General features: G+C 46.9%; 1 protein-coding gene across 8 annotated transcripts in view; it reads right to left on the bottom strand.

The window, feature by feature from the left end:
- Positions 1–23175, bottom strand: part of LOC134205857 (proton channel OtopLc) — a 235334-nt gene that overhangs the window by 86795 nt on the left and 125364 nt on the right. For 6 of the 8 annotated variants that reach the window (XM_062681510.1, XM_062681506.1, XM_062681512.1 and 3 more), the window contains exons 2-4: positions 10297–10561; positions 9844–10055; positions 9703–9765 (exon numbers count right to left, since the gene is read on the bottom strand). In XM_062681510.1, coding sequence (XP_062537494.1) covers positions 9703–9765; positions 9844–10055; positions 10297–10482 — 461 coding nt within the window. In that variant the 5' untranslated portion in view covers positions 10483–10561. The remainder of the gene's footprint in view (positions 1–9702; positions 9766–9843; positions 10056–10296; positions 10562–23175) is intronic. The other 2 variants (XM_062681511.1, XM_062681513.1) reach the window with 1 other exon arrangement.

Genomic DNA, 23175 nt, shown 5'->3' with positions numbered 1-23175 from the left:
GAGGCTCAGGCCTCCTTTCAAAGAGGCTCAGGAAGCCTCCTTCCAGGAGGCTCAAGCCTCCTTTCAAGAGTTCGAAGCCTCCTTTCAAGAGGCTCAGAAGCCTCCTTTCAAGAGGCTCAGGAAGCCTCCTTTCAAGAGGCTCAGGCCTCCTTTCATGAGGTTCAGGAAGCCTCCTTCCAAAAGCTCAGAAGCCTCTCCTTCCCAAGAAGTCTCAAGCCTCTTTCAAGAGGCTCCAGAAGCCCTCCTTTCAAGAGGCTCAGGCCTCCTTTCAAGAGGCTCAGAAAGCCTCCTTTCAAGAGGCTCAGAGCCTCCTTTCAAGAGAGGCTCAGGAAGCCTCCTTTCAAGAGGCTCGGAAGCCTCCTTTCAAGAGGCTCAGGAAGCCTCCTTTCAAGAGGCTCAGAAGCCTCCTTTCAAGAGGCTCAGAGCCTCCTTTCAAGAAAGGCTCAGAAGCCTCCTTCCAAGAGGCTCAAGCCTCCTTTCAAAGGTTCGGAAGCCTCCTTTCAAGAGGCTCAGGAAGCCTCCTTTCAAGAGGCTCAGGAAGCCTCCTTTCAAAGAAGCTCGGAAGCCTCCTTTCAAGAGGCTCAGGCCTCCTTTCAAAGGCTCAGGGCCCCCTTTCAGAGGGGCTCAGGCCTCCTTTCAGAGGGCTCAGGAAGCCTCCTTTCAAGGTGGAGAGTCTCCTTTCAGAGGGTTCAGGCCTCCTTTCAGGAAGCCTCCTTTCAAGAGGCTCAGGCCTCCTTTCAAGAGGCTCAGAGCCTCCTTTCAAGAGGCTCAGAGCCTCCTTTCAAGAGAATGGGCCTCCCTTTCAAGAGGCTCGGAAGCCTCCTTTCAAGAGGCTCAGAAGCCTCCTTTCAAGAGGCTGGAAGCCTCCTTTCCAAGAGGCTCAGGAAGCCTCCTTTCAAGAGCTCAGGCCTCCTTTCAAGAGGCTCAGAGCCTCCTTTCAAGAGAGGCTCAGGCCTCCTTTCAAGAGAGCTCAGGGCCTCCTTTCAAGAGCTCCAGAAGCCTCCTTTCCAAGAGGCTCCTCAAGCCTCCTTTCAAGAGGCTCGGAAGCCTCCTTTCAAGAGGCTCAGGAAGCCTCCTTTCCAAGAGGCTCAGGCCTCCAGAGCTCGAGCCTCCTTTCCAAAGAAGGCTCCAGAAGCCTCTTTCAAGAGGCTCAGAGCCTCCTTTCAAGAGCTCAGAAGCCTCCTTTCAAGGCTCAGAAGCCTCCTTTCAAGAGGCTCAGAGCCTCCTTTCAAGAGGCTCAGGAAGCCTCCTTTCAAGAGGCTCAAGAGCCTCCTTTCAAGAGGCTCAGGAAGCCTCCTTTCAAGAGGCTCAAGCCTCCTTTCAAGAGGCTCAGGAAGCCTCCTTTCAAGAGGCTCAAGGCCTCCCTTTCAAGAGGCTCAGGAAGCCTCCCTTTCAAGAGGCTCAGGAAGCCTCCTTCAAGAGGCTCAGGCCTCCTTTCAAGAGGCTCAGGCCTCCTTTCAAGAGGCTCCAGGAAGCCTCCTTTCAAGAGGGCTCAGGCCTCCTTTCAAGAAGGCTCAGGAAGCCTCCTTTCAAGAGGCTCAGAGCCTCCTTTCAAGAGGCTCAGAAGCCTCCTTTCAAGAGGCTCAGAAGCCTCCTTTCAAGGAAACAAGGCCTCCAGCCTTTCAAGAGCTCAGAGCCTCCCTTTCAAGAGGCTCAAAGCCTCCTTTCAAGAAGCTCCAGGAAGCCTCCCTTTCAAGAAGGCTCAGCTCAGAGCCTCCTTTCAAGAGCTCAGAGCCTCCTTTCAAGAGGCTCAAAGCCTCCTTTCAAGAGCTCAGGAAGCCTCCTTTCAAGAGGCTCAGAAGCCTCCTTTCAAGAGGCTCAGGAAGCCTCCTTTCAAGAGCTCAGGAAGCCTCCTTTCAAGAGGCTCAGGCCTCCTTTCAAGAGGCTCAAGCCTCCTTTCAAGAGAGCTCAGGAAGCCTCCTTTCAAGAGGCTCGGAAGCCTCCTTTCAAGAGGCTCCAAGCCTCCTTTCAAGAGGCTCAGGCCTCCTTTCAAGAGGCTCAGGCCTCTCCTTTCAAGAGGCTCGAAGCCTCCTTTCAAGAGGCTCAGGAAGCCTCCTTTCAAGAGCTCAGGAAGCCTCCTTTCAAGAGGCTCGGAAGCCTCCTTTCAAGAGGCTCGGAAGCCTCCTTTCAAGAGGCTCAGAGCCTCCTTTCAAGAGGCTCAGAAGCCTCCTTTCAAGAGCTCAAGCCTCCTTTCAGAGCTCAGGGCCCCAGCTAGAGAGCAGGAAGCCTCCTTTAGAGGCTCAGGCCTCCTTTCAAGGGCTCAGAGTCTCCTTCCAAGAGGTTCAGGAAGCCTCCTTTCAAGGGCTCAGGCCTCCTTTCAAGAGGCTCAGAAGCCTCCTTTCAAGAGGCTCAGAGAAGCCTCCTTTCAAGAGGCTCAGAAGCCTCCTTTCAAGAGCTCAGAGCCTCCTTTCCAAGGCTCAGAGCCTCCTTTCAAGAGGCTCGGAAGAGCCTCCTTTCAAGAGGCTCAGGCCTCCCTTTCAAGAGGCTCAGGCCTCCTTTCAAGAGGCTCGGAAGCCTCCTTTCAAGAGGCTCAAGCCTCCTTTCAAGAGGCTCAGAGCCTCCTTTCAAGAGGCTCAGGCCTCCTTTCAAGAGCTCAGGAAGCCTCCTTTCAAGAGGCTCAGGAAGCCTCCTTTCAAGAGCTCAGGCCTCCTTTCAAGAGGCTCAGAGCCTCCTTTCAAGAGGCTCAGAAGCCTCCTTTCAAGGCTCAGGCCTCCTTTCAGGCTCAGAGCCTCCTTTCAAAAGGCTCAGGCCTCCTTTCAGAGGGGCTCAGGCCTCCTTTAGAGGCTCAGAGCCTCCTTTCAAGGGGCTCAGAGTCTCCTTCCAAGAGGTTGGAAGCCTCCTTTCAAGAGGCTCAGAGCCTCCTTTCAAGAGGCTCAGAAGCCTTCTTTCAAGAGGCTCAGAAGCCTCCTTTCAAGAGGCTCAGGAAGCCTCCTTTCAAGAGGCTCAGAGCCTCCTTTCAAGAGGCTCAGAGCCTCCTTTCAAGAGGTTCAGGAAGCCTCCTTCTGAGCAAGGCACGCTCCAGGAAGCCTCCTTTCAAGAGGCTCAGAGCCTCCTTCAAGACGCTCCAGAAGCCTCCTTTCAAGAGGCTCAGGAAGCCTCCTTTCAAGAGGCTCAGGAAGCCTCCTTTCAAGAGGCTCAGAGCCTCCTTTCAAGAGGCTCAGAGCCTCCTTTCAAGAGCTCAAAGCCTCCTTTCAAGAGGCTCAGAGCCTCCTTTCAAGAGGCTCAGGCCTCCTTTCAAGAGAGCTCAGAAGCCTCCTTTCAAGAGCTCAGAAGCCTCCTTTTCAAGAGCTCAGGCCTCCTTTCAAGAAGGCTCAGAGCCTCCTTTCAAGAGCTCAGAAGCCTCCCTTTCAGAAAATAAAAGCCTCCTTTCAGGAGGCTCAGGAAGCCTCCTTTCAAGAGGCTCAAAGCCTCCTTTCAAGAGCTCAAGCCTCCTTTCTCAAGGAGCTCAGAAGCCTCCTTTCAAGAGGCTCAGGAAGCCTCCTTTCAAGAGCTCAGAAGCCTCCTTTCAAGAGGCTCAGAAGCCTCCTTTCAAGAGGCTCAGGAAGCCTCCTTTCAAGAGGCTCAGGCCTCCTTTCAAGAGGCTCAAAGCCTCCTTTCAAGAGGCTCAGGAAGCCTCCTTTCCAGAGGCTCAGGAAGCCTCCTTGCAAGAGGCTCAGGAAGCCTCCTTTCAAGAGGCTCGGAAGCCTCCTTTCAAGAGGCTCAGAGCCTCCTTTCAAGAGCTCGGAAGGCCTCCTTTCAAGGCTTGGAAACTCCTTTCAAGAGGCTCCAGCCTCCTTTCAAGAGGCTCAGAGCCTCCTTTCAAGAGGCTCAGAAGCCTCCTTTCAAGAGGCTCAGAAGCCTCCTTCAAGAGCTCAGGGGCCCCCTGTAGAGTGGCCTGGAAGCCTCCTTTCAATGGGCTCAGGAAGCTCCTTTCAAGAGGCTCAGAAGCCTCCTTTCAAGAGCTCAGGAAGCCTCCTTTCCAAGGCTCAGAGCCTCCTTTCAAGAGGCTCAGAGCCTCCTTTCAAGAAAGCTCAGAAGCCTCCTTTCAAGAGGCTCAGAGCCTCCTTTCAAGAGGCTCAGAGCCTCCTTTCAAGAGGCTCAGAAGGCCTCCTTTCAAGAGGCTCAGGAAGCCTCCTTTCAAGAGCTCAGAGCCTCCTTTCAAGAGGCTCAGGAAAGCCTCCTTTCCAAGAGCTCGGAAGCCTCCTTTCAAGAGGCTCAGAGCCTCCTTTCAAGAGGCTCAGGAAGCCTCCTTTCAAGAGGCTCAGAGCCTCCTTTCAAGAGGCTCGGAGCCCTCCTTTCAAGGCTCGGAAGCCTCCTTTCAAGAGGGCTCAAAGCCTCCTTTCAAGAAGGCTCAGAAGCCTCCTTTCCAAGAGCTCCAGAAGCCTCCTTTCAAGAGGCTCAGAAGCCTCCTTTCAAGAGCTCGGAAGCCTCCTTTCAAGAAACTCAAGCCTCCTTTCAAGAGGCTCGGAAGCCTCCTTTCAAGAAACTCAGAGCCTCCTTTCAAGACTCGAAGCCTCCTTTCAAGAGGCTCAGAAGCCTCCATTCAAAAGGCTCTGGAGGTCTCCTTTCAAGAGGCTCTAGAAGCCTCCTTTCAAGAGGCTCTAGAAGCCTCCTTTCAAGAGGCTCTAGAAGTCTCCTTTCAAGAGGCTCTAGAAGCCTCCTTTCAAGAGGCTCTAGAAGCCTCCTTTCAAGAAGCTCGGAAACCTCCTTCGAAGAGGCTTGAAAGCCTCTTTTCAAGAGGCTCGGAAGCCTCCTTTCAAGAGGCTCGGAAGCCTCCTTTCAAGAGGCTCGGAAGCCTCCTTTCAAGAGGCTCGAAAGCCTCCTTCCAAGAGGCTCGTAAGCCTTCTTTCAAGAAGCTTGGAAGCCCAAGTACCACACACCATCCTTCAAAAAGCACCTTGTTTCTATTCAGTTTCATTAAAGGCATTGAATAAACATCAAAGCACGAAAAAGTTGCATCAAAATGTCGATGATCGATAGGCTATCGTCCGACCTTGTGGGTCGTAAGCCGGTCGTCATAGCAAGAGATTTTAACGCTTGGGAAGTGGAGTGGGGCAGCCTCTGCATCAATCGAAGGGATCATGCGTTACTAGAGGCGCTAGCGAAGCTCGACGCAGTGCTAGTCAATGATGGTTCCGCTAGCACTTTCAGAAGAAACGGGGTCGAGTCATGGATTGACGTAATGTTTGTTAGCCCTGGTCTGGCACCAGACTTGGACTAGAGGGTGGATGAGGGTTACACCCATAGTGATCATCTAATAAATTTGCTTTAAGATCCATGATGGCGTGCAACATCCGAGGTCCATGGATCCCTGTCAGGTGCGTGGGTGGATGACCAATCATTTCGACAGTGAAGTTTTCACCGCGGCTCTGGGTCAGGGTCAAGCCAACACTGAAGCTCTAAGCGGGATGCGCGGGGAAGTGAATGAAAGGTTAGCACATGTCGAAGTAAGAGTGTCGCAGCGGGTGGCAACCACAGTCGCCACCTTGAGGCATGGCAGAAGATTGAGCACATAGGTGTGAGTATGGACTGCACATGCCGAGGTAGGAGGGTCGTAACGTAGAACTGTTGGTACCCATTGCTATCGACTCCTCGAGGCATGACAGAGGAGAGTAGAGTGAGTAAGTCAATAAGTGAGCACCCCAGTAAGTCTCAAATTGGTGTACTAGAGTGTGAACCAGGTGGCAGGGTGAACATCCAAGTTAGTCTCACATGGTGCGTAAAGGGTGCCTTTGTGCGCGTGAATGGGGGAGTACAGTAAGTACTGCCTATCGACCAGAAGTAATGCTAGGGGCAGTTCCTTGGGGAAATTATGGGGGGAGCCCACGGGAGTTTAGTCGGTATTACCTTCACTGGTCGAGTCCGATACTCCACACTTCTGTGTAGTAGCTTGGCAACTACTAAGCACGTGTGCTGGGTCGTGCGAAAATTGCGTTCTCCCTTGTATAGAAAAAATAAATGAAAAATAAATTTAAAAAAATAATGAAATTATAAATAAGGCCCGGAGCCGCATGCTCGAAGCTGCTACACGACAAAATAAAGAATAATATAAAGAACTATGGGTAGCCGAAAAAACTGGACTGGAGTAAGAAACGGGGGTATAACAAAAAAGTGTTCTCAGAAGCAGATGGAAGCTTCACCGGAAACGTCACACGGATGTTCTAATAAACGATGCACAGGAAATCTGTTGACCGACCGAGCGTGGATGGCTGCCTTTTGGATAGAGAAGGCACAAACACAATTAGGATTCACCTGTCATAAGACGAGTTTAAACAATCCCATTGAATTCCACCACTTAATTGTATCCTGACAGATACGTATTTCGACCTCAACAGTAAGGCCGTCTTCAGTGTCTTGTACTTGACTCGACTTGCGAGTCAAGTACAAGACACTGAAGACGGCCTTACTGTTGAGGTCGAAATACGTATCTGTCAGGATACAATTAAGTGGTGGAATTCAATGGGATTGTTTAAACTCGTCTTATGACAGGTGAAAACATTCCACTAAAAAGCTCAAAATAATTTTCTTATCACAATTAGGATTGATAACGACAAGGATTGACGATGGACAAGCTGTGGAGTCACCAACGTTAGACAATTATCAGGCGGCGTAGGACACAGTGAAACGGAACAAACTGTGGTATATAATGCAAGAACATGGCATGACATGGAAAGGAATTGATGATGCAATCACTCGCCCACTGAAGACTGAGAACACCTCTGCAGTTGCCACGAGTTCATGCGGAATTTTTATTGGAATCTGAGGGTTGGGTTCTATGACAGAGGTTCGGTCTTGGCTTGCAAATGTGGTAGAATTGAAAGATTCAAATTATATGCCGAGACAAGCTTTTTCGCTTATTTCGACTTTAAACAGTTACCTGCTAGAATTAAGCAAGTTATAGGATAGAAGATGAAAACGGTATGAAAGCCTATTTCCAGTTCTAGTGATTGCTAGAACATGATAAATATATGGAAAGATACAAAGTAGGTTGAATGGAACGAGCCTGGGATTGAACCCACGACTTCCTGCATGTGAGGCTGAAGTGGTAGTCATATGTCCACCAAGCCCGTTACAAAATTGTCCATAAAATTTATTTTTGCCTTTCTCGTACAACTAAGTTATACCGAAAGGCTATCATTTCACTCCGTAAACGAACTTTTTATAGAAGCCTCTGAGACCCATAGTATTATATACCAATCGACTCAGCTCAACGAGCTGAGAACATGTCTGTCTGTCCGTGTGTATGTATGTGTGTGTGTGTGTGTATGTGTGTGCACAAAAGCTATAAAAAACATTAGACAACTTTTCGTATAGTAATCCTTAACTGATTTTCTCGCAACAAGTTTCATTCGACAGGGGACAAAGCCTTGTTGATCACTATTGAATTTTATAATGATCGGTCATTGCGTTTAAAAGTTATGAAGAAAATGGTACATCGGACCATATAAACCCCATATAAGGTTGGTGTCTTAACTAAACGCGAGAAAGGCACCACCAACGCTAGGTGGATTAATCTGGGTTTTTTCATAAAAAATTGAATTTTTTTCCACAAAACAATCAATGAAAGAAAAAAACAATATTTGTTCATCCTCGCTTAAGAAGGGGAGGCTCTCATATAAATGAAACACACATTTCTGCATAACTCGAGAACTAATCAAGCAAATGGAGTTCAATATGGTATGTGAAAATAAAAAGTTTTACATGATACATTAAAACTTATATTGTGAATACAAAATAAATGTTTGTGCTAACTAATCATTCTTGGGCGAGACGAAGTTCGACGGGTCTGCTAGTAACAAAATACACTTATCCGGGAATTCCCGTCGGAGGTTCCTTCAGAATATTTTCAGATTTTTTTAGGGTTTGCTCCTTCACGAATCATTCACGAACTGCTTCAAGAATAATTCCGTAATTCCGTTAGGAAATCCTTGAAAAATCTCCAGGGAATCTCTTTGAGAATCCCTCCATGAGTCCCTTCGGAAAGTCCTCCAGGAATCCCCATTTAGAAATTTTGGCCAGGAATTCCGTCGAGATTCCTCCAGGAATTCCTTCGGTGATTCCTCCAAGAATTCCTTTAGAGATCGCTCTGTGAAATTTTTCAGAAATCCTTTCTGGAGAAATGGTGAAATTTTTAGAAGAATCTCCGAAGGAATTCGTGAAGGAATCTTCGGAATAATTGCTGGAGGAATCTCCGGATGAATTACTGGAGAAATCCCGGAGGGATTCCTGGAAAGGGTTCTGAAGGGATTTCTGGAGGAGTCCCGGATTGATTACTTGAGAAAGTCCCGAAATATTTCTGGTGGAAGCTCTGAAAGGAATTCCTGGCGGAAGTCCCGCACGGAATCTTGGAGGAAGTCCCGTAGAGATTCCTGAAGGAAGTCCCAGAAATATTTCTGGTGGAAGTCCCGTAAGGATTTTTGGATGAAGTCTCTTAAAGATCCCTGGAGGAAGTCTTGTAGGGTTTTCTTGAGGAAGTCCCGGTCATTTTGGAAAGTTTTGTGAGAAATAATGGGTTTAATCAATATAAGAAATATTGACCGGTTAAATTTCCTGATTTTTTTTTTATCTTGTTTTCAAGCTCAAATAACCTCCCTAATATTAAAAAAAAATAAGCCACCCTAATGAAATATTATATATATTCAATATTGGTTATGGCTTACGATTATATAAGAGATGGTTTATTACAATTATTTTATTTTTTAATTTTTTTTTCGCAAAAGGTACCACTCTAATGCAAAATAAGTAAACCACCCTAACGAAATATGACATAATAATATGCTAGCAGTTGCCAACGATGGTATAAGACATGTTTCAGTACTATTGTCATGAATATCTCAGCAATTAAATTCAAATCTCCATTTACGGAGATCAGCCAGCCTAGGGCTGAAAGATACAAAAAAAAATTTCCTTGTCAAATTCATTTCACTATCACAACTCAAAACATTTTAAGTCCTAAAAACCATTTTTTTTCGATATAACACCAGATTTCGACGTTTCATGCATTTCTAAGATATTTGGCGCAAAAACTTTTGAGCACTATCCGTTTTTAAAATTCCAAAAGTCGATTTTCATTGGCACCCTAAAGTGCAGTTCATAACTGCTACTAAAGATGCCTTTCCCGATTCATATTTTTGACAGTTATAAAATGTGGAAATCGTTGAAGACATACAACAAGAACTGCAACATTACTAAAGACGCCCTCAGGACTCGCAGCACAGTTACCTTTTGACCAGTCCTAAAATTGTATTTATTAGATCTCTGCTTCATTTTAATCAGTTGTCATATTTTGCAAAGAGAAAGATGGCATTACTAAAAGATGGATCAATTTTGATTTTGTTATTAGAAACTTTATATTCAAATTCATTTATTTGTGGCAAAGTCAGGTATTGCAAAAACAAACGGCTCTTAACCCTCTTGAATAGGTCACTAGTACCGCCTCTGTAAGCTACCGATGCATCGGTGATTCAGGGCTAATTTACAACCGACCGCAACGTTTCAAAGAAGTGTCTCCCCAGTAACAACGGCAGCTTTGTGCATAGTATGAATGTGGGACTGATGCGATGCAGTTATGCAATTACATGACTGGTGAAGTTGAGATATTTATGGATCGCGAAAGGCGATTACTACTTCTATGTTAATGAAGTTTTGCACTACTGTAGGAGAATGGTGTCGTGCAGTCTTCTGTTTTGTATGAAAAAATTTAAAGTTGGAAATAAAGCTAACCTTCTGCGACGTTTCTTCTCTCTTTTGGCACCGACCGGCTGCCAATAGGGCGTCCACAGAGAGCTTGATGGCAATGCACAATAGAGTCAAAGTTTTTGAAATCTTTCTTGGTTTATGGTAAATAATAGTGGTCACACTTACTTGGCATTCTTTGGCTTCCGTCCCTCGATGATCTTGCGAATGTGCCTCCGCAGGTAGATCCCGTCGTCGTCGGAATCGGTGACGCTCACTCCGATGGCGTCGTCTTCGTTGCAACGGTCATCGTCGTCGTCGTCGTCGGTTCCGTTGCAAGGCACTAGAGGTGATTTGTGATGTGTCGGCGTGGTGTGCGAACCGAATCCGTCGGGGTTTAGCTGGATCGAGAAATAACAATGAACAACAAAATAGGTTTGTGATTATCTTAGTGTCAGTATTATACTATTTCAGTCTTTTTTGCATTTTCATTCTTTCGGTTTTTCAAATCTATTTCCTTGTTACTGATTTTGGTTTTGTGTTTTTGTTTTTTTCGATTTTCTATGACTTTTCCCTTTCTCGTATTCATTTTAAATTTCAGATAAACTAACATGCTGAATTTGGTAAAATTAGGCGACTCACCTTAACCATCGTTCCGATCTGTCGGCTTTCGGGCCGGCTCTCGAGCAGGCAGTCGCTCTCGCGGTCCATGATGTTCGTATTTTCCGGCTTGGCCAACGGAGGCAGATTGGTTATCTGGATTGGTCGGCGCGGTGTTGGTCCCAGTAAACGTTCATGCATCTCATGAAGGTATGGGCAACGTATCATACCGTGCTCAACGAGACCGAATGAGCAGTTCGTTCGAACCTAACGGCAACGGTTGGCTCCGGTGGTGGTGGTGGCAGTGCTGGAAGTGGAAGAAGTAGAATCGTGACAGTCGGTTGGGTGCATGGGGCATGTGAGGGATTCGGCGTATGGTGAAACTCTTGACAGTTGAACGTTTGCTCGGTCGACAACTGTATGAAGATGGTATATGAAAGTCAACGCCCGAAAGTAGTGTGTTTCCGGCAGAGGAAAAATCGGAAACGTCTTTCTTTTTTTTAGAAAATAGAACCGGAGAAAGAAAGTTTTTGCAACAGCACAAAGAAACAAAATCGCTAGCACAATCGTCAATAGCTAGAGTTTTTCCCCAAACGAAAAATAAAAAAAAAACAAATCGAAGCACAAAACTGTAAACAGCGCTACAGTGAAATCGCATCAAATTGGATCGTATCACGTTTCATCGCTACCTAATTTGTGTTGTTTTTTTGTGTATCACCATCGTCTTCGTTTTTGGTTTGTGATTTTCGCCAATCACCGATTCCTGGTGGTTATGTTTTAGGGCGAATCTAAATTTTTGACCATTGCGATTCGATTCGATACTAATGAGGAAATGGGACGCAATTATAATAGCCGTAAGGATGGTATATTATGCCTCGTGTATCAATCATTACATTTGAACCAAAAACAAAGACATTTCACAGAACAAATTAAGTTAAACTAACAGAATCAATGTTTATACTTTTCATCCGGAAAATTCCGAGTAAGCGAGATTTACACTAATGAAACATTGGATCGTCGTGAGCCATATGACCGAATGCATCTTCTTCTGCTTTCACGAATCTACGTTCTTACTGGAGCTTGCCCTGCTTTTCAGCTTAGTATTCCATCCACAGTCTATGTCTGTTATTGCAATACAATACACGATTTGACCGTTGAGTAGCAAGCATAACGAGTTCACTATTTCAAAATATTTAGAGCACCCTAACATTCCAAGAGAAGTTGGAAAATATATCGAACACTTGTAGTTGTTTCCCCCCACGCTGGTGTCGCCCTCGTCTGTCGTTGGAGCCACGACAGAAAATGGGTCAATTTGGATCAAGTGTTGTTATTTCTCGGAAATAAGTGGAAGCACGTTCCGGTGTGAAGAGGAATCGGTTTTTATAGCATTTGGGAATTTGTGTGAGAGATTTATCGAATTTCCCGGTGCCTGTTAGCGCAGATTGATGGTTTACAATACATTCAATCTCATCTGGTCAGATTTCGAGGACAGGTGCAATAATGTTGACGGAGCTTGGTGAAAATAATCTTACATGAGTCGTTCAGTTTTCAGTTTTATTGGATTACAGTTCCATTCGTTGGGCGTTCTCTATAGAGCAGCTAAAGCTGCCAGTTGACCTGCAACTACATAGAACGAAAATAAAAGTCAAAATATCACGACACTGTCCAGAAAACTGTTTGTTTTTTCCTACAGATGAAATCAACTGGTACACTGACCCCACAATCATGGGTCACACACTAATATGGGTCATTTCCATTTGATCAACATGCAAAATAGAGTGACTTATAATTGTTACAAAGTGACCCATATATGTGGGGTCGGTGTATTAGAAAAATAGGGGGCAGCATGGATTATGTCCAAAAACTTGACGACCCCTGCCCAGTCCACTGCAAGTGGAGCTTGCATATAATGTGGCGGAGTATGACAGAGGACTCTGTTAAACTTCTTTAAAAAGCTGCATGTATTCGCAAGCGACCGTGTGCCGCTCAATGTACACTAGCCCTGGTTTTAGTTGAGACACCAAACAAACCTGACACGGTGGCCATCCGGCGATACAGAAAGCTTGCGCGAGCCCAATTAGCAGCTTCTAAAACCAATAATTACGAAAGACGAATAAAGGATCACGATTGGAAGCTTGGATTATGGAACTCCAAGTCGCAACTTTGACGTCGTAGCTCTGCAGGAAAACTAATGGACAGGACAGAAAGTGTGGAAAAGCGGACATCGAGCGGCTTCCTTCTACCAAAGCTGTGGCACCACCAACGAGCTGGGAACCGGCTTCATAAGTGGCAACATACGCCAACGCGTGTTTGGGTGGCAGACAATCAACGGAAGGATGTGCAAGCTGAGGATAAAAGACCGTTTCGCCTACTATAGCATCATCAACTAGCCTACTAACTGTCGGACGTCAAAATCGTCATCGGCGACATGAACGCTCAGATAATAAGAGAGGAAATGTGCAGACCGGTGATCGGACCGAACAGTCTGCATAGCGTATCGAATGACAACGGCTACGATACATACGCTTTGCAGCCTCCAGTGGAATGGTAGTCCGAAGCACTTTCTTCCGCCGCAAGAATATCTACAAGGCCACATGGAGATCACCCAACCAGGAAACGGAAAACCAAATCAGCCATGTTTCTATCGACGGTAAATTCTTCCTCGACATCACGAACGGCAGCACTTAGCGCAGTGCGAATATTGAATCCGAGCACTACCTCGTTGCAGTATACCTGCACACAAAGCTCTTGAAGGTGTACAACACGCGTCGAAGTCGAACGCCGCGGCTTAACATTGGAAGGCATTGCTGCTGCTGTTGTCTCCACTACCAACAAACGCTGCTATGTTGTTCCTCGCAATACATTATGTACCTACTATTTATGCTCTGCTGTCCTTGATCAACATTCATCGGTAATGCTGAATACATGAAACATACCCGAACTGTATCGCCGATTGTAACCAGCTGGATGAAATTAAGTTATCCTGTCCTGCTGGAATCATCACAGCCCTGGCATAGTGTCTCCGCTTCGTGGTATCTGACTAAACAACAGACCAGTCATATCGGCTTACATCAAATCAGCGCCATTTGTTAGCGAACATCTAGATATGGATTCGAAATCAAATATTTATAAGCGTTCCACAGTTGTCAGTTATCTTTTCTTCTATGCTCGAACGTCATTCGACAAAATTGGTGGATAAAATCGTTCCCAGTCAAGAATTTTCATCTGCTAAATTCGACGATCTCATTTGTCATCTCGACAAATTGAAATTTGAAATGACAAAAAACAATGAAGGCTAAGAATGATTTTTTAAAACTTTGAATAATTGAGATTCTCACGTCCGAATGTGTGAGTGGCGATAAAAGGAAAACAAACACTCCTAGATGGTGCAACTCAGCAAAGATTGGGTAAAACTGAGTATGTTTCCATATATTTTTTGACTCTTTTGAAATCATTGTGATGACCCGATCATTTTTGTGGTTATGAGCAGAAGGAAAACAAACATGTTTTTACACATGACGAATTGCACATTAGTGTGCGAGCGCTAAACGTCACTCATCTCTATGGCATTGAAAGATAAAACGGAACTTGTTTCCAATACAGTCGACATCGACAAGTAACTGAAACTGAAATGTCCTCGAATGCTATTATTAGGAGTTCCTCGAGTGCCTAATGCACTATGGTCCAGGATACAGATTTACGCGGAAAGATGCATTTTACGCCAAAACTATATTTTTTAGAAAAAAAACTGTTGTTCTACAAACATTTTCGAAATAGTAAGGCCATCATTATGGTGCAACCAAACAATAGGGAGACCCATTATATAAAAAAAATTAGAAAATATTTCTTTTTACTTCTCGGAATATTGACATGCTGTGTTCTACAAAGTTGTATCGCAGCTTATACCAATCAATTTTGCTAAAAAAACTTTTTCTGTAGCTCTTAAGTTGGCTGACTTATATACTTATTATATACTTATATACTCTATAGAGCAATTTTACTGAATTGGATTAGGGTGTACCTCAAAAAAAAAACAGTATTCTTGATATACTATTTTTGTTTTAGATTTCTCGATGTTCTTATAGCAAAACACGCGTCTTGAAAAGCCACAAAAGTCTTCAGTAGGCGACATTCGTGAAAAATGAAAAACAAAAAATCTACAGCTTCAACACTTTTTATAAATTTTATCATTATCATCGTATTGCAAGATTTACGAGAAAAGATGCATTTTCGGCGTAAAGTATAACTTCAAGAAAAAAAAAAGTTCTACAAAGTTGCTCTGGATACTTGAGCCCTTATAATAGAGTTAACAAAAAATGGGATTGGCCATTTTATAAAAATGTGAAATTTTATTTATTTTATTTGGTGGAATGCTGACGTAAAATATTCTACAAAGTTGTAGTGCAGCTTTTTCCAATCAACTTTGTTTTATAAACTTTTTATGTAGCTCTTAAGCTACATAGTTAGTTAGTTGGTTAGAATAATTTTACTTACCAGGATTAGGGTGTCCATCAAAAAACAATATTTATGATCTGCTCATTAAATTTTTTAATTTTCATGGATGTCACCTTCTGAAGACTTTTGGGGCTTTTCAAAACGCGTGTTTTGCTATAAAAATATCGTCTGTATCTTCTTCCGTTGTCGAGTTATATCAGTTTATTTGATATAACTCGATTTTAGTAAAATTGGTAAAACTTGAGATAAAAAAATAACATATCCTCAATTGTTTGACATAATAAGGAATATGAATTTCTCTTTCAAATGTCGTGTAAACATTTTTTTTGGTCTGCCCCAACCGGAAATATCAACTTATGAAAGAAATGTAATTTTGATAGAAAAACGATCATAACTTTGGATCGGAAAAAGATATTGAGCATATTTACCCATCAAAAGGAGCATTTTTTTGAGCTCTAAAAGTCACCTGAAGACGAGAGAAATTCGAGAAATCTAAAACAAAAATAGTAGATCAAAAATACTGTTTTTTGAGGTACACTCTAATCAAATTAAGTAAAATTGCTCTAAATCAGCCAACTTAAGAGCTACAGAAAAAGTTTTTTCAGCAAAATTGATAAATATAAGCTGCGCTACAACTTTGTAGAACATAGCATGTCAATATTCCGCGAAATAAAAAAAATATTTAATTTCTTTTTATATGATGGGCAACCCTATTTTTTTGTTGCACCATATTCTAAAAAAATATAGTTTTGGCATAAAATGCATCTTTCAGCGTAAATCTGTATCCTGGACCATGATGCAATGGTAACACCCTTGATCACTTGTCAAAAACCTGTAAGAATGCATTAGAGCAACATTTCAGGCATTCCTTCATATTTTTTTTCCAAAAATTCATCTGGACATTCTTCCAAGAGTTCCTACGAGATTTCTTCCAAGAATTTCTCTGGAAGTTGCTCCAGGAATTCCTTTGAAATTTCCTCCATAAATTCCTCCGGAAGTTCCTCGAAAGATTTCTCCGGGAATCCCTACAGAAATTCCAACTGAAGTCTATCCAGAAATTCCTCCGGTAGTCCCTTCAAGAATTCCTTCGGAAATAAAATTTCTCCGAAAGTTCGTTCTAGAAGTCCTCTGACAGTTTTTGCAGAAATTCCCTCGGAAGTACTGGAGTTCCGGAAGTCTCTCAAGAAATTCCTCCGGAAGTCCCTTCAAGAATTCCTCCGAAAGTTCCTTCAGAAATTCTTCCGAAAGTTTCTAGGGAAATTCCTCCAGAATTCCTCCAGGAATTCCTACAGAATTCCTCCAGAATTCCTCCAGGAATTCCTCCGCAACTTCCTCCAGGAATTCCTCCGCAACTTCCTCCAGGAATTCCTCCGCAACTTCCTCCAGGAATTCCTCCGGAAGTTCCTCCAGGAATTCCTCCGGAAGTTCCTTCAGGAATTCCTCCGGAAGTTCCTCCAGGAATTCCTCCGGAAGTTCCTCCGGAAGTTCCTCCAGGAATTCCCCCGGAAGTTCCTCCAGGAATTCCTCCGGAAGTTCCTCCAGGAATTCCTCCGGAAGTTCCTCCAGGACTTCCTCCAGGACTTCCTCCGGAAGTTCCTCCAGGACTTCCTCCGGAAGTTCCTCCAGGACTTCCTCCGGAAGTTCCTCCAGGACTTCCTCCGGAAGTTCCTCCAGGAACTCCTCCGGAAGTTCCTCCAGGAACTCCTCCGGAAGTTCCTCCAGGAACTCCTCCGGAAGTTCCTCCAGGAACTCCTCCGGAAGTTCCTCCAGGAACTCCTCCGGAAGTTCCTCCAGGAACTCCTCCGGAAGTTCCTCCAGGAACTCCTCCGGAAGTTCCTCCAGGAACTCCTCCGGAAGTTCCTCCAGGAACTCCTCCGGAAGTTCCTCCAGGAACTCCTCCGGAAGTTCCTCCAGGAACTCCTCCGGAAGTTCCTCCAGGAACTCCTCCGGAGGTTCCTCCAGAAACTCCTCCGGAAGTTCCTCCAGGAACTCCTCCGGAAGTTCCTCCAGGAATTCCTCCAGAAGTTCCTCCAGGAATTCCTCCAGAAGTTCCTCCAGGAATTCCTCCGGAAGTTCCTCCAGGAATTCCTCCGGAAGTTCCTCCAGGAATTCCTCCGGAAGTTCCTCCAGGAATTCCTCCGGAAGTTCCTCCAGGAATTCCTCCGGAAGTTCCTCCAGGAATTCCTCCGGAAGTTCCTCCGGGAATTCCTCCGGAAGTTCCTCCGGGAATTCCTCCGGTTCCTCCAGGAATTCCTCCGGAAGTTCCTCCAGGAATTCCTCCGGAAGTTCCTCCGGGAATTCCTCCGGAAGTTCCTCAGGAATTCCTCCGGAAGTTCCTCCGGGAATTCCTCCGGAAGTTCCTCCGAATTCCTCCGGAAGTTCCTCCGGGAATTCCTCCGAAGTTCCTCCAGGAATTCCTCCGGAAGTTCCTCCGAATTCCTCCAGAAGTTCCCCCAGGAATTCCTCCGAAAGTTCCTCCAGGAATTCCTCCGGAAGTTTCTCCAGGAATTCCTCCGGAAGTTCCTCCAGGAATTCCTCCGGAAGTCCGGAAGAATTCCTCCTGAAGTTCCTCCAATTCTCCGAAGTTCCTCCAGGATTTCCCCCGAAAGTTCCTCCAGGATTTCCCCCGAAAGTTCCTCCAAGAATTCCTCCGGAAATTCCTTCAAGAATTCCTCCGGAAGTTCCTCCAGGAACTCCTACGGTAGTTTCTTCAGGAATTCTTCCAGAAGTTCCCCCAGCAGTTCCTCCGGCAGTTCCTCTAATAATTCCTCCGGAAGTTTCTCCAGGAATTCCTCCGGAAGTTCCTCCAGGAATTCTCCCGGAAGTTCCTCCAGGAATTTCTCCGGAAGTACCTCCAGGAATTCCTCAGGAAGTTCCTCCAGGAATTCCTCCGGGAGTTCCTCCTGGAATTCCTCCGGAAGTTCCTCCGGAATTCCTCCGGAAGTTCCTCTGGGAATTCCTCCGGAAGTTCCTCCGGAATTCCTCCGAAGTTCCTCCGAATTCCTCCGGAAGTTCCTCCGGGAATTCCTCCGAAGTTCCTCCTGGAATTCCTCCGGAAGTTCCTCCGGAATTCCTCCGAAGTTCCTCCGGGAATTCCTCCGAAGTTCCTCCGAATTCCTCCGGAAGTTCCTCCGGGAATTCTCTCGGAAGTTCCTCCGGGAATTCCTCCGGAAGTTCCTCCGGGAATTCCTCCGGAAGTTCCTCCGGGAATTCCTCCGGAAGTTCCTCCGGGAATTCCTCCGGAAGTTCCTCCGGGAATTCCTCCGGAAGTTCCTCAGGAATTCCTCCGAAGTTCCTCCGAATTCCTCCGGAAGTTCCTCCGGGAATTCCTCCGGAAGTTCCTCCGGGAATTCCTCCGGAAGTTCCTCCGGGAATTCCTCCGGAAGTTCCTCCGAATTCCTCCGAAGTTCCTCCGGGAATTCCTCCGGAAGTTCCTCCGGAATTCCTCCGGAAGTTCCTCCGGGAATTCCTCCGGAAGTTCCTCCGGAATTCCTCCGGAAGTTCCTCCGAATTCCTCCGGAAGTTCCTCCGGAAATTCCTCCGGAAGTTCCTCCGGAAATTCCTCCGGAAGTTCCTCCGGAAATTCCTCCGGAAGTTCCTCCAGGAAATCCTCCGGAAGTTCCTCCAGGAATTCGTCCGGATGTTCCTCCTGGAATTCATCCGGAAGTTCCTCCTGGAATTCCTCCGGAAGTTCCTCCGGGAATTCCTCCGGAAGTTCTTCCGGGTTTCCTCCGGAAGTTCCTTCGGGAATGCTTCCGGAAGTTCCTCAGAAAATTCCTCCGGGAATTCCTCTGGAAGTTCCTCCGGGAATTCCTCCGGAAGTTCCTCCGGGAATTCCTCCGGAAGTTCCTCCGGGAATTCCTCCGGAAGTTCCTCCGGGAATTCCTCCGGAAGTTCCTCCAGGAATTCCTCCGGAAGTTCCTCCAGGAATTCCTCCGGAAGTTCCTCCGGGAATTCCTCCGGAAGTTCCTTCGGGAATTCCTCCGGAAGTTCCTCCGTAAATTCCTCCGGAATTCCTCCGGGAATTCCTCCGGGAATTCCTCCGGAAGTTCCTCCGTAAATTCCTCCGGGAATTCCTCCGGAAGTTCCTCCGGGAATTCCTCCGGAAGTTCCTCCGGGAATTCCTCCGGAAGTTCCTCCGCGAATTCCTCCGGAAGTTCCTCCTGGAATTCCTCCGGAAGTTCCTCCGGGAATTCCTCCGGAAGTTCCTCCGGGAATTGCTCGGAAGTTCCTCTGGAATTCCTCCGAAGTTCCTCCGAATTCCTCCGGAAGTTCCTCCGGGAATTCCTCCGGAAGTTCCTCCGGGAATTCCTCCGGAAGTTCCTCCGGGAATTCCTCCGGAAGTTCCTCCGGGAATTCCTCCGGAAGTTCCTCCGGGAATTCCTCCGGAAGTTCCTCCGGGAATTCCTCCGGAAGTTCCTCCGGGAATTCCTCCGGAAGTTCCTCCGGAAATTCCTCCGGAAGTTCCTCCGGGAATTCCTCCGGGAATTCCTCCGGAAGTTCCTCCGGGAATTCCTCCGGAAGTTCCTCCGGGAATTCCTCCGAAAATTCCTCCGAAAATTCCTCCGGGAATTCCTCCGGAAGTTCCTCCGGGAATTCCTCCGGAAGTTCCTCCGGGAATTCCTCCGGAAGTTCCTCCGGGAATTCCTCCGGAAGTTCCTCCGCGTTTTCCTCAGGAAGTTCCTCCGAATTCCTCCGAAGTTCCTCCAGGAATTCCTCCGGAAGTTCCTCCGGGAATTCCTCCGAAGTTCCTCCGGGAATTCCTCCGGAAGTTCCTCCGAATTCCTCCGAAGTTCCTCCGGGAATTCCTCCGGAAGTTCCTCCGGGAATTCCTCCGAAGTTCCTCCGGGAATTCCTCCGGAAGTTCCTCCGGAATTCCTCCGAAGTTCCTCCGGGAATTCTCCAGTTCTCCGAATCTCTCCGAAGTTCCTCCGGAATTCCTCCGGAAGTTCCTCCGGAATTCCTCCGGAAGTTCCTCCGAATTCCTCCGAAGTTCCTCCGAATTCCTCCTGAAGTTCCTCCGGGAATTCCTCCGAAGTTCCTCCGAATTCCTCCGAAGTTCCTCCGGGAATTCCTCCGAAGTTCCTCCGGGAATTCCTCCGAAGTTCCTCCGGAATTCCTCCGAAGTTCCTCCGGGAATTCCTCCGGAAGTTCCTCCGGAATTCCTCCGGAAGTTCCTCCGAATTCCTCCGGAAGTTCCTCCGGAATTCCTCCGGAAGTTCCTCCGGGAATTCCTCCGGAAGTTCCTCCGGGAATTCCTCCGGAAGTTCCTCCGAATTCCTCCGGAAGTTCCTCCGGGAATTCCTCCGAAGTTCCTCCGGGAATTCCTCCGGAAGTTCCTCCGGGAATTCCTCCGAAGTTCCTCCGGGAATTCCTCCGAAGTTCCTCCGAATTCCTCCGGAAGTTCCTCCGGAATTCCTCCGAAGTTCCTCTGGGAATTCCTCCGAAGTTCCTCCGGGAATTCCTCCGGAAGTTCCTCCGGAATTCCTCCGGAAGTTCCTCCGAATTCCTCCGGAAGTTCCTCCGGGAATTCCTCCGAAGTTCCTCCGGGAATTCCTCCGGAAGTTCCTCCAGAATTCCTCCGGAAGTTCCTCCGGGAATTCCTCCGGAAGTTCCTCCGAATTCCTCCGAAGTTCCTCCGGGAATTCCTCCGGAAGTTCCTCCGGGAATTCCTCCGAAGTTCCTCCGGAATTCCTCCGAAGTTCCTCCGGAATTCCTCCGAAGTTCCTCCGGGAATTCCTCCGGAAGTTCCTCCGAATTCCTCCGGAAGTTCCAAATTCCTCCGAATTCCTCCAGAATTCCTCCGGAAGTTCCTCCGGGAATTCCTCCGGAAGTTCCTCCGGGAATTCCTCCGAAGTTCCTCCGGGAATTCCTCCGGAAGTTCCTCAGGAATTCCTCCGAAGTTCCTCCGGGAATTCCTCCGGAAGTTCCTCCGGAATTCCTCCGAAGTTCCTCCGGGAATTCCTCCGAAGTTCCTCCGAATTCCTCCGGAAGTTCCTCCGGGAATTCCTCCGGAAGTTCCTCCGAATTCCTCCGAAGTTCCTCAGGAATTCCTGGAATTCCTCCGAAGTTCCTCCGGGAATTCCTCCGGAAGTTCCTCCGAATTCCTCCGGAAGTTCCTCCGGGAATTCCTCCGAAGTTCCTCCGGAATTCCTCCGGAAGTTCCTCCGAATTCCTCCGGAAGTTCCTCCTGGAATTCCTCGGAAGTTCCTCCTGAATTCCTCCGAAGTTCCTCCGGGAATTCCTCCGGAAGTTCCTCCGGAATTCCTCCGGAAGTTCCTCCGGGAATTCCTCCGAAGTTCCTCCGAATTCCTCCGGAAGTTCCTCCGGGAATTCCTCCGAAGTTCCTCCGAATTCCTCCTGGAAGTTCCTCCTGGGAATTCCTCCGAAGTTCCTCCGGAATTCCTCCGAAGTTCCTCCGGGAATTCCTCCGGAAGTTCCTCCGGGAATTCCTCCTGAAGTTCCTCCGAATTCCTCCGGAAGTTCCTCCGGGAATTCCTCCGGAAGTTCCTCCGGAATTCCTCCGAAGTTCCTCCGGGAATTCCTCCGAAGTTCCTCCGAATTCCTCCGGAAGTTCCTCCGGAATTCCTCCGGAAGTTCCTCCGGGAATTCCTCCGGAAGTTCCTCCGAATTCCTCCGGAAGTTCCTCCGGGAATTCCTCCGAAGTTCCTCCGGGAATTCCTCCGAAGTTCCTCCGGGAATTCCTCCGGAAGTTCCTCCGGGAATTCCTCCGGAAGTTCCTCCGGGAATTCCTCCGAAGTTCCTCCGGGAATTCCTCCGAAGTTCCTCCGGGAATTCCTCCTGAAGTTCCTCCGAATTCCTCCGGAAGTTCCTCCGAATTCCTCCGGAAGTTCCTCCGAAGTTCCTCCGAATTCCTCCGGAAGTTCCTCCGGAAATTCCTCCGGAAGTTCCTCCGGGAATTCCTCCGGAAGTTCCTCCGGGAATTCCTCCGGAAGTTCCTCCAGGAATTCCTCCGGAAGTTCCTCCAGGAATTCCTCCGGAAGTTCCTCTAGGAATTCCTCCGGAAGTTCCTCCAGGAACTCCTCCGGAAGTTCCTCCAGGAATTCCTCCGGAAGTTCCTCCAGGAATTCCTCCGGAAGTTCCTCCAGGAATTCCTCCGGAAGTTCCTCCAGGAATTCCTTCGGAAGATTCCTCCGGAAGTTCCTCCAGGAATTCCTCCGGAAGATCCTCCAAGAAATCCTCCGGAAGTTCCTTCAGAAAGTTCCTCCAGGAATTCCTCCGGAACTTCCGGAGGAATCTTTGGAGAAACTACCGCAGGAATTCCTGGAGGGACTTCCGGAGGAATTCCTGGAGGAACTTTTGGTGGAATTCCTGACGGTACTTCTGGAGAAATTCCTGAAGGAATTTGAGTAGGACTTCGAGAACGAATTTCCAAATGATTTACTGAAGGAACTCCCGGAAGAATTTTTGAAGGATTTTTAAGAGGAATTCCTGAAGAAATTTTGAAAGGAATTTCTAACGGAATGTTCCAGAAATTTTCCAAGTATCATCGTGTTAGCCTCATGATATACGAATGCAAAAATGGTAACCTGGCTTAGAAACCTTGCAGTTAATAACTGTTGAAGTGCTTAATGAACACTAAGCTGCGAGGTGGCTCTGTCCCAGTGTGGGGATGTAATGCCAATAAGAAGAAGAAGAACTTGCACCTTCTTGCACATACATTCAATTTTCTTCCTTTACTTTGACATGTAATAGAGCTCGTAATCCTAATAACCTAATTGCAAAATTTAAAAAATATGGAATGCCTATTTTTTAATAATTTTTGTTGTTGTTTGGCGATTGCTATACGATTGGAATACTGACACTACGTCTACGCGCTTGTAACCTGTTATTCGGAAATCTTAATGACATCTTCCCTGTCGATGATTTCAATAACATGTTATTCAGTAGATACTCGTTGGCTCATCACGCTATTTTTTTTTAAATTTAAAACGATTTTTCAAATTACTACCTTTGATACTCCATTTGCTCCATCCCACTACTCCCCGATCAGAATTAATAATTTTATGCAAACCAACATACACACGCACACACACACTTATCAAAACAGAGGAAAGGGTTCATCACCTATCCCGTGCCCAGTCGTCCCGCCCAAATTCAATCAGCCGAGCCATCAACACATCCACATTTGTGTCTGCGTCAGGGCTGGATACGTTCATGCTCCGAGGGTTGGCGAGATGGATATTTATGGGTCATAGTCCCTACTAATGGCCCACTCCCAACAGCTTTCCGCCAGCTCCACCATGCCAGCCAGGGAAACGTTGGCGTTGTTGCAATCCGGAACAAAAATATGACAATCCCTCCGGCTGCACACCACACGGCAGTCAGTGCCAGTGGTGGCGTTTCATTACTGTTTGCATTCTGAGTAGGAACCACACCATCGTACGAAGCCTGGCTGTGTAGAGTAGACACAGGATATGAGGGCAGGCCACCATACCTAGAATG

Source organism: Armigeres subalbatus, chromosome 1, assembly GCF_024139115.2.
Source record: "Armigeres subalbatus isolate Guangzhou_Male chromosome 1, GZ_Asu_2, whole genome shotgun sequence".
NCBI lineage: Eukaryota > Metazoa > Arthropoda > Insecta > Diptera > Culicidae > Armigeres > Armigeres subalbatus.
The sequence above is the reverse complement of the archived record's forward strand: the minus strand, read 5'-3'. Positions and strand labels throughout refer to the sequence as shown.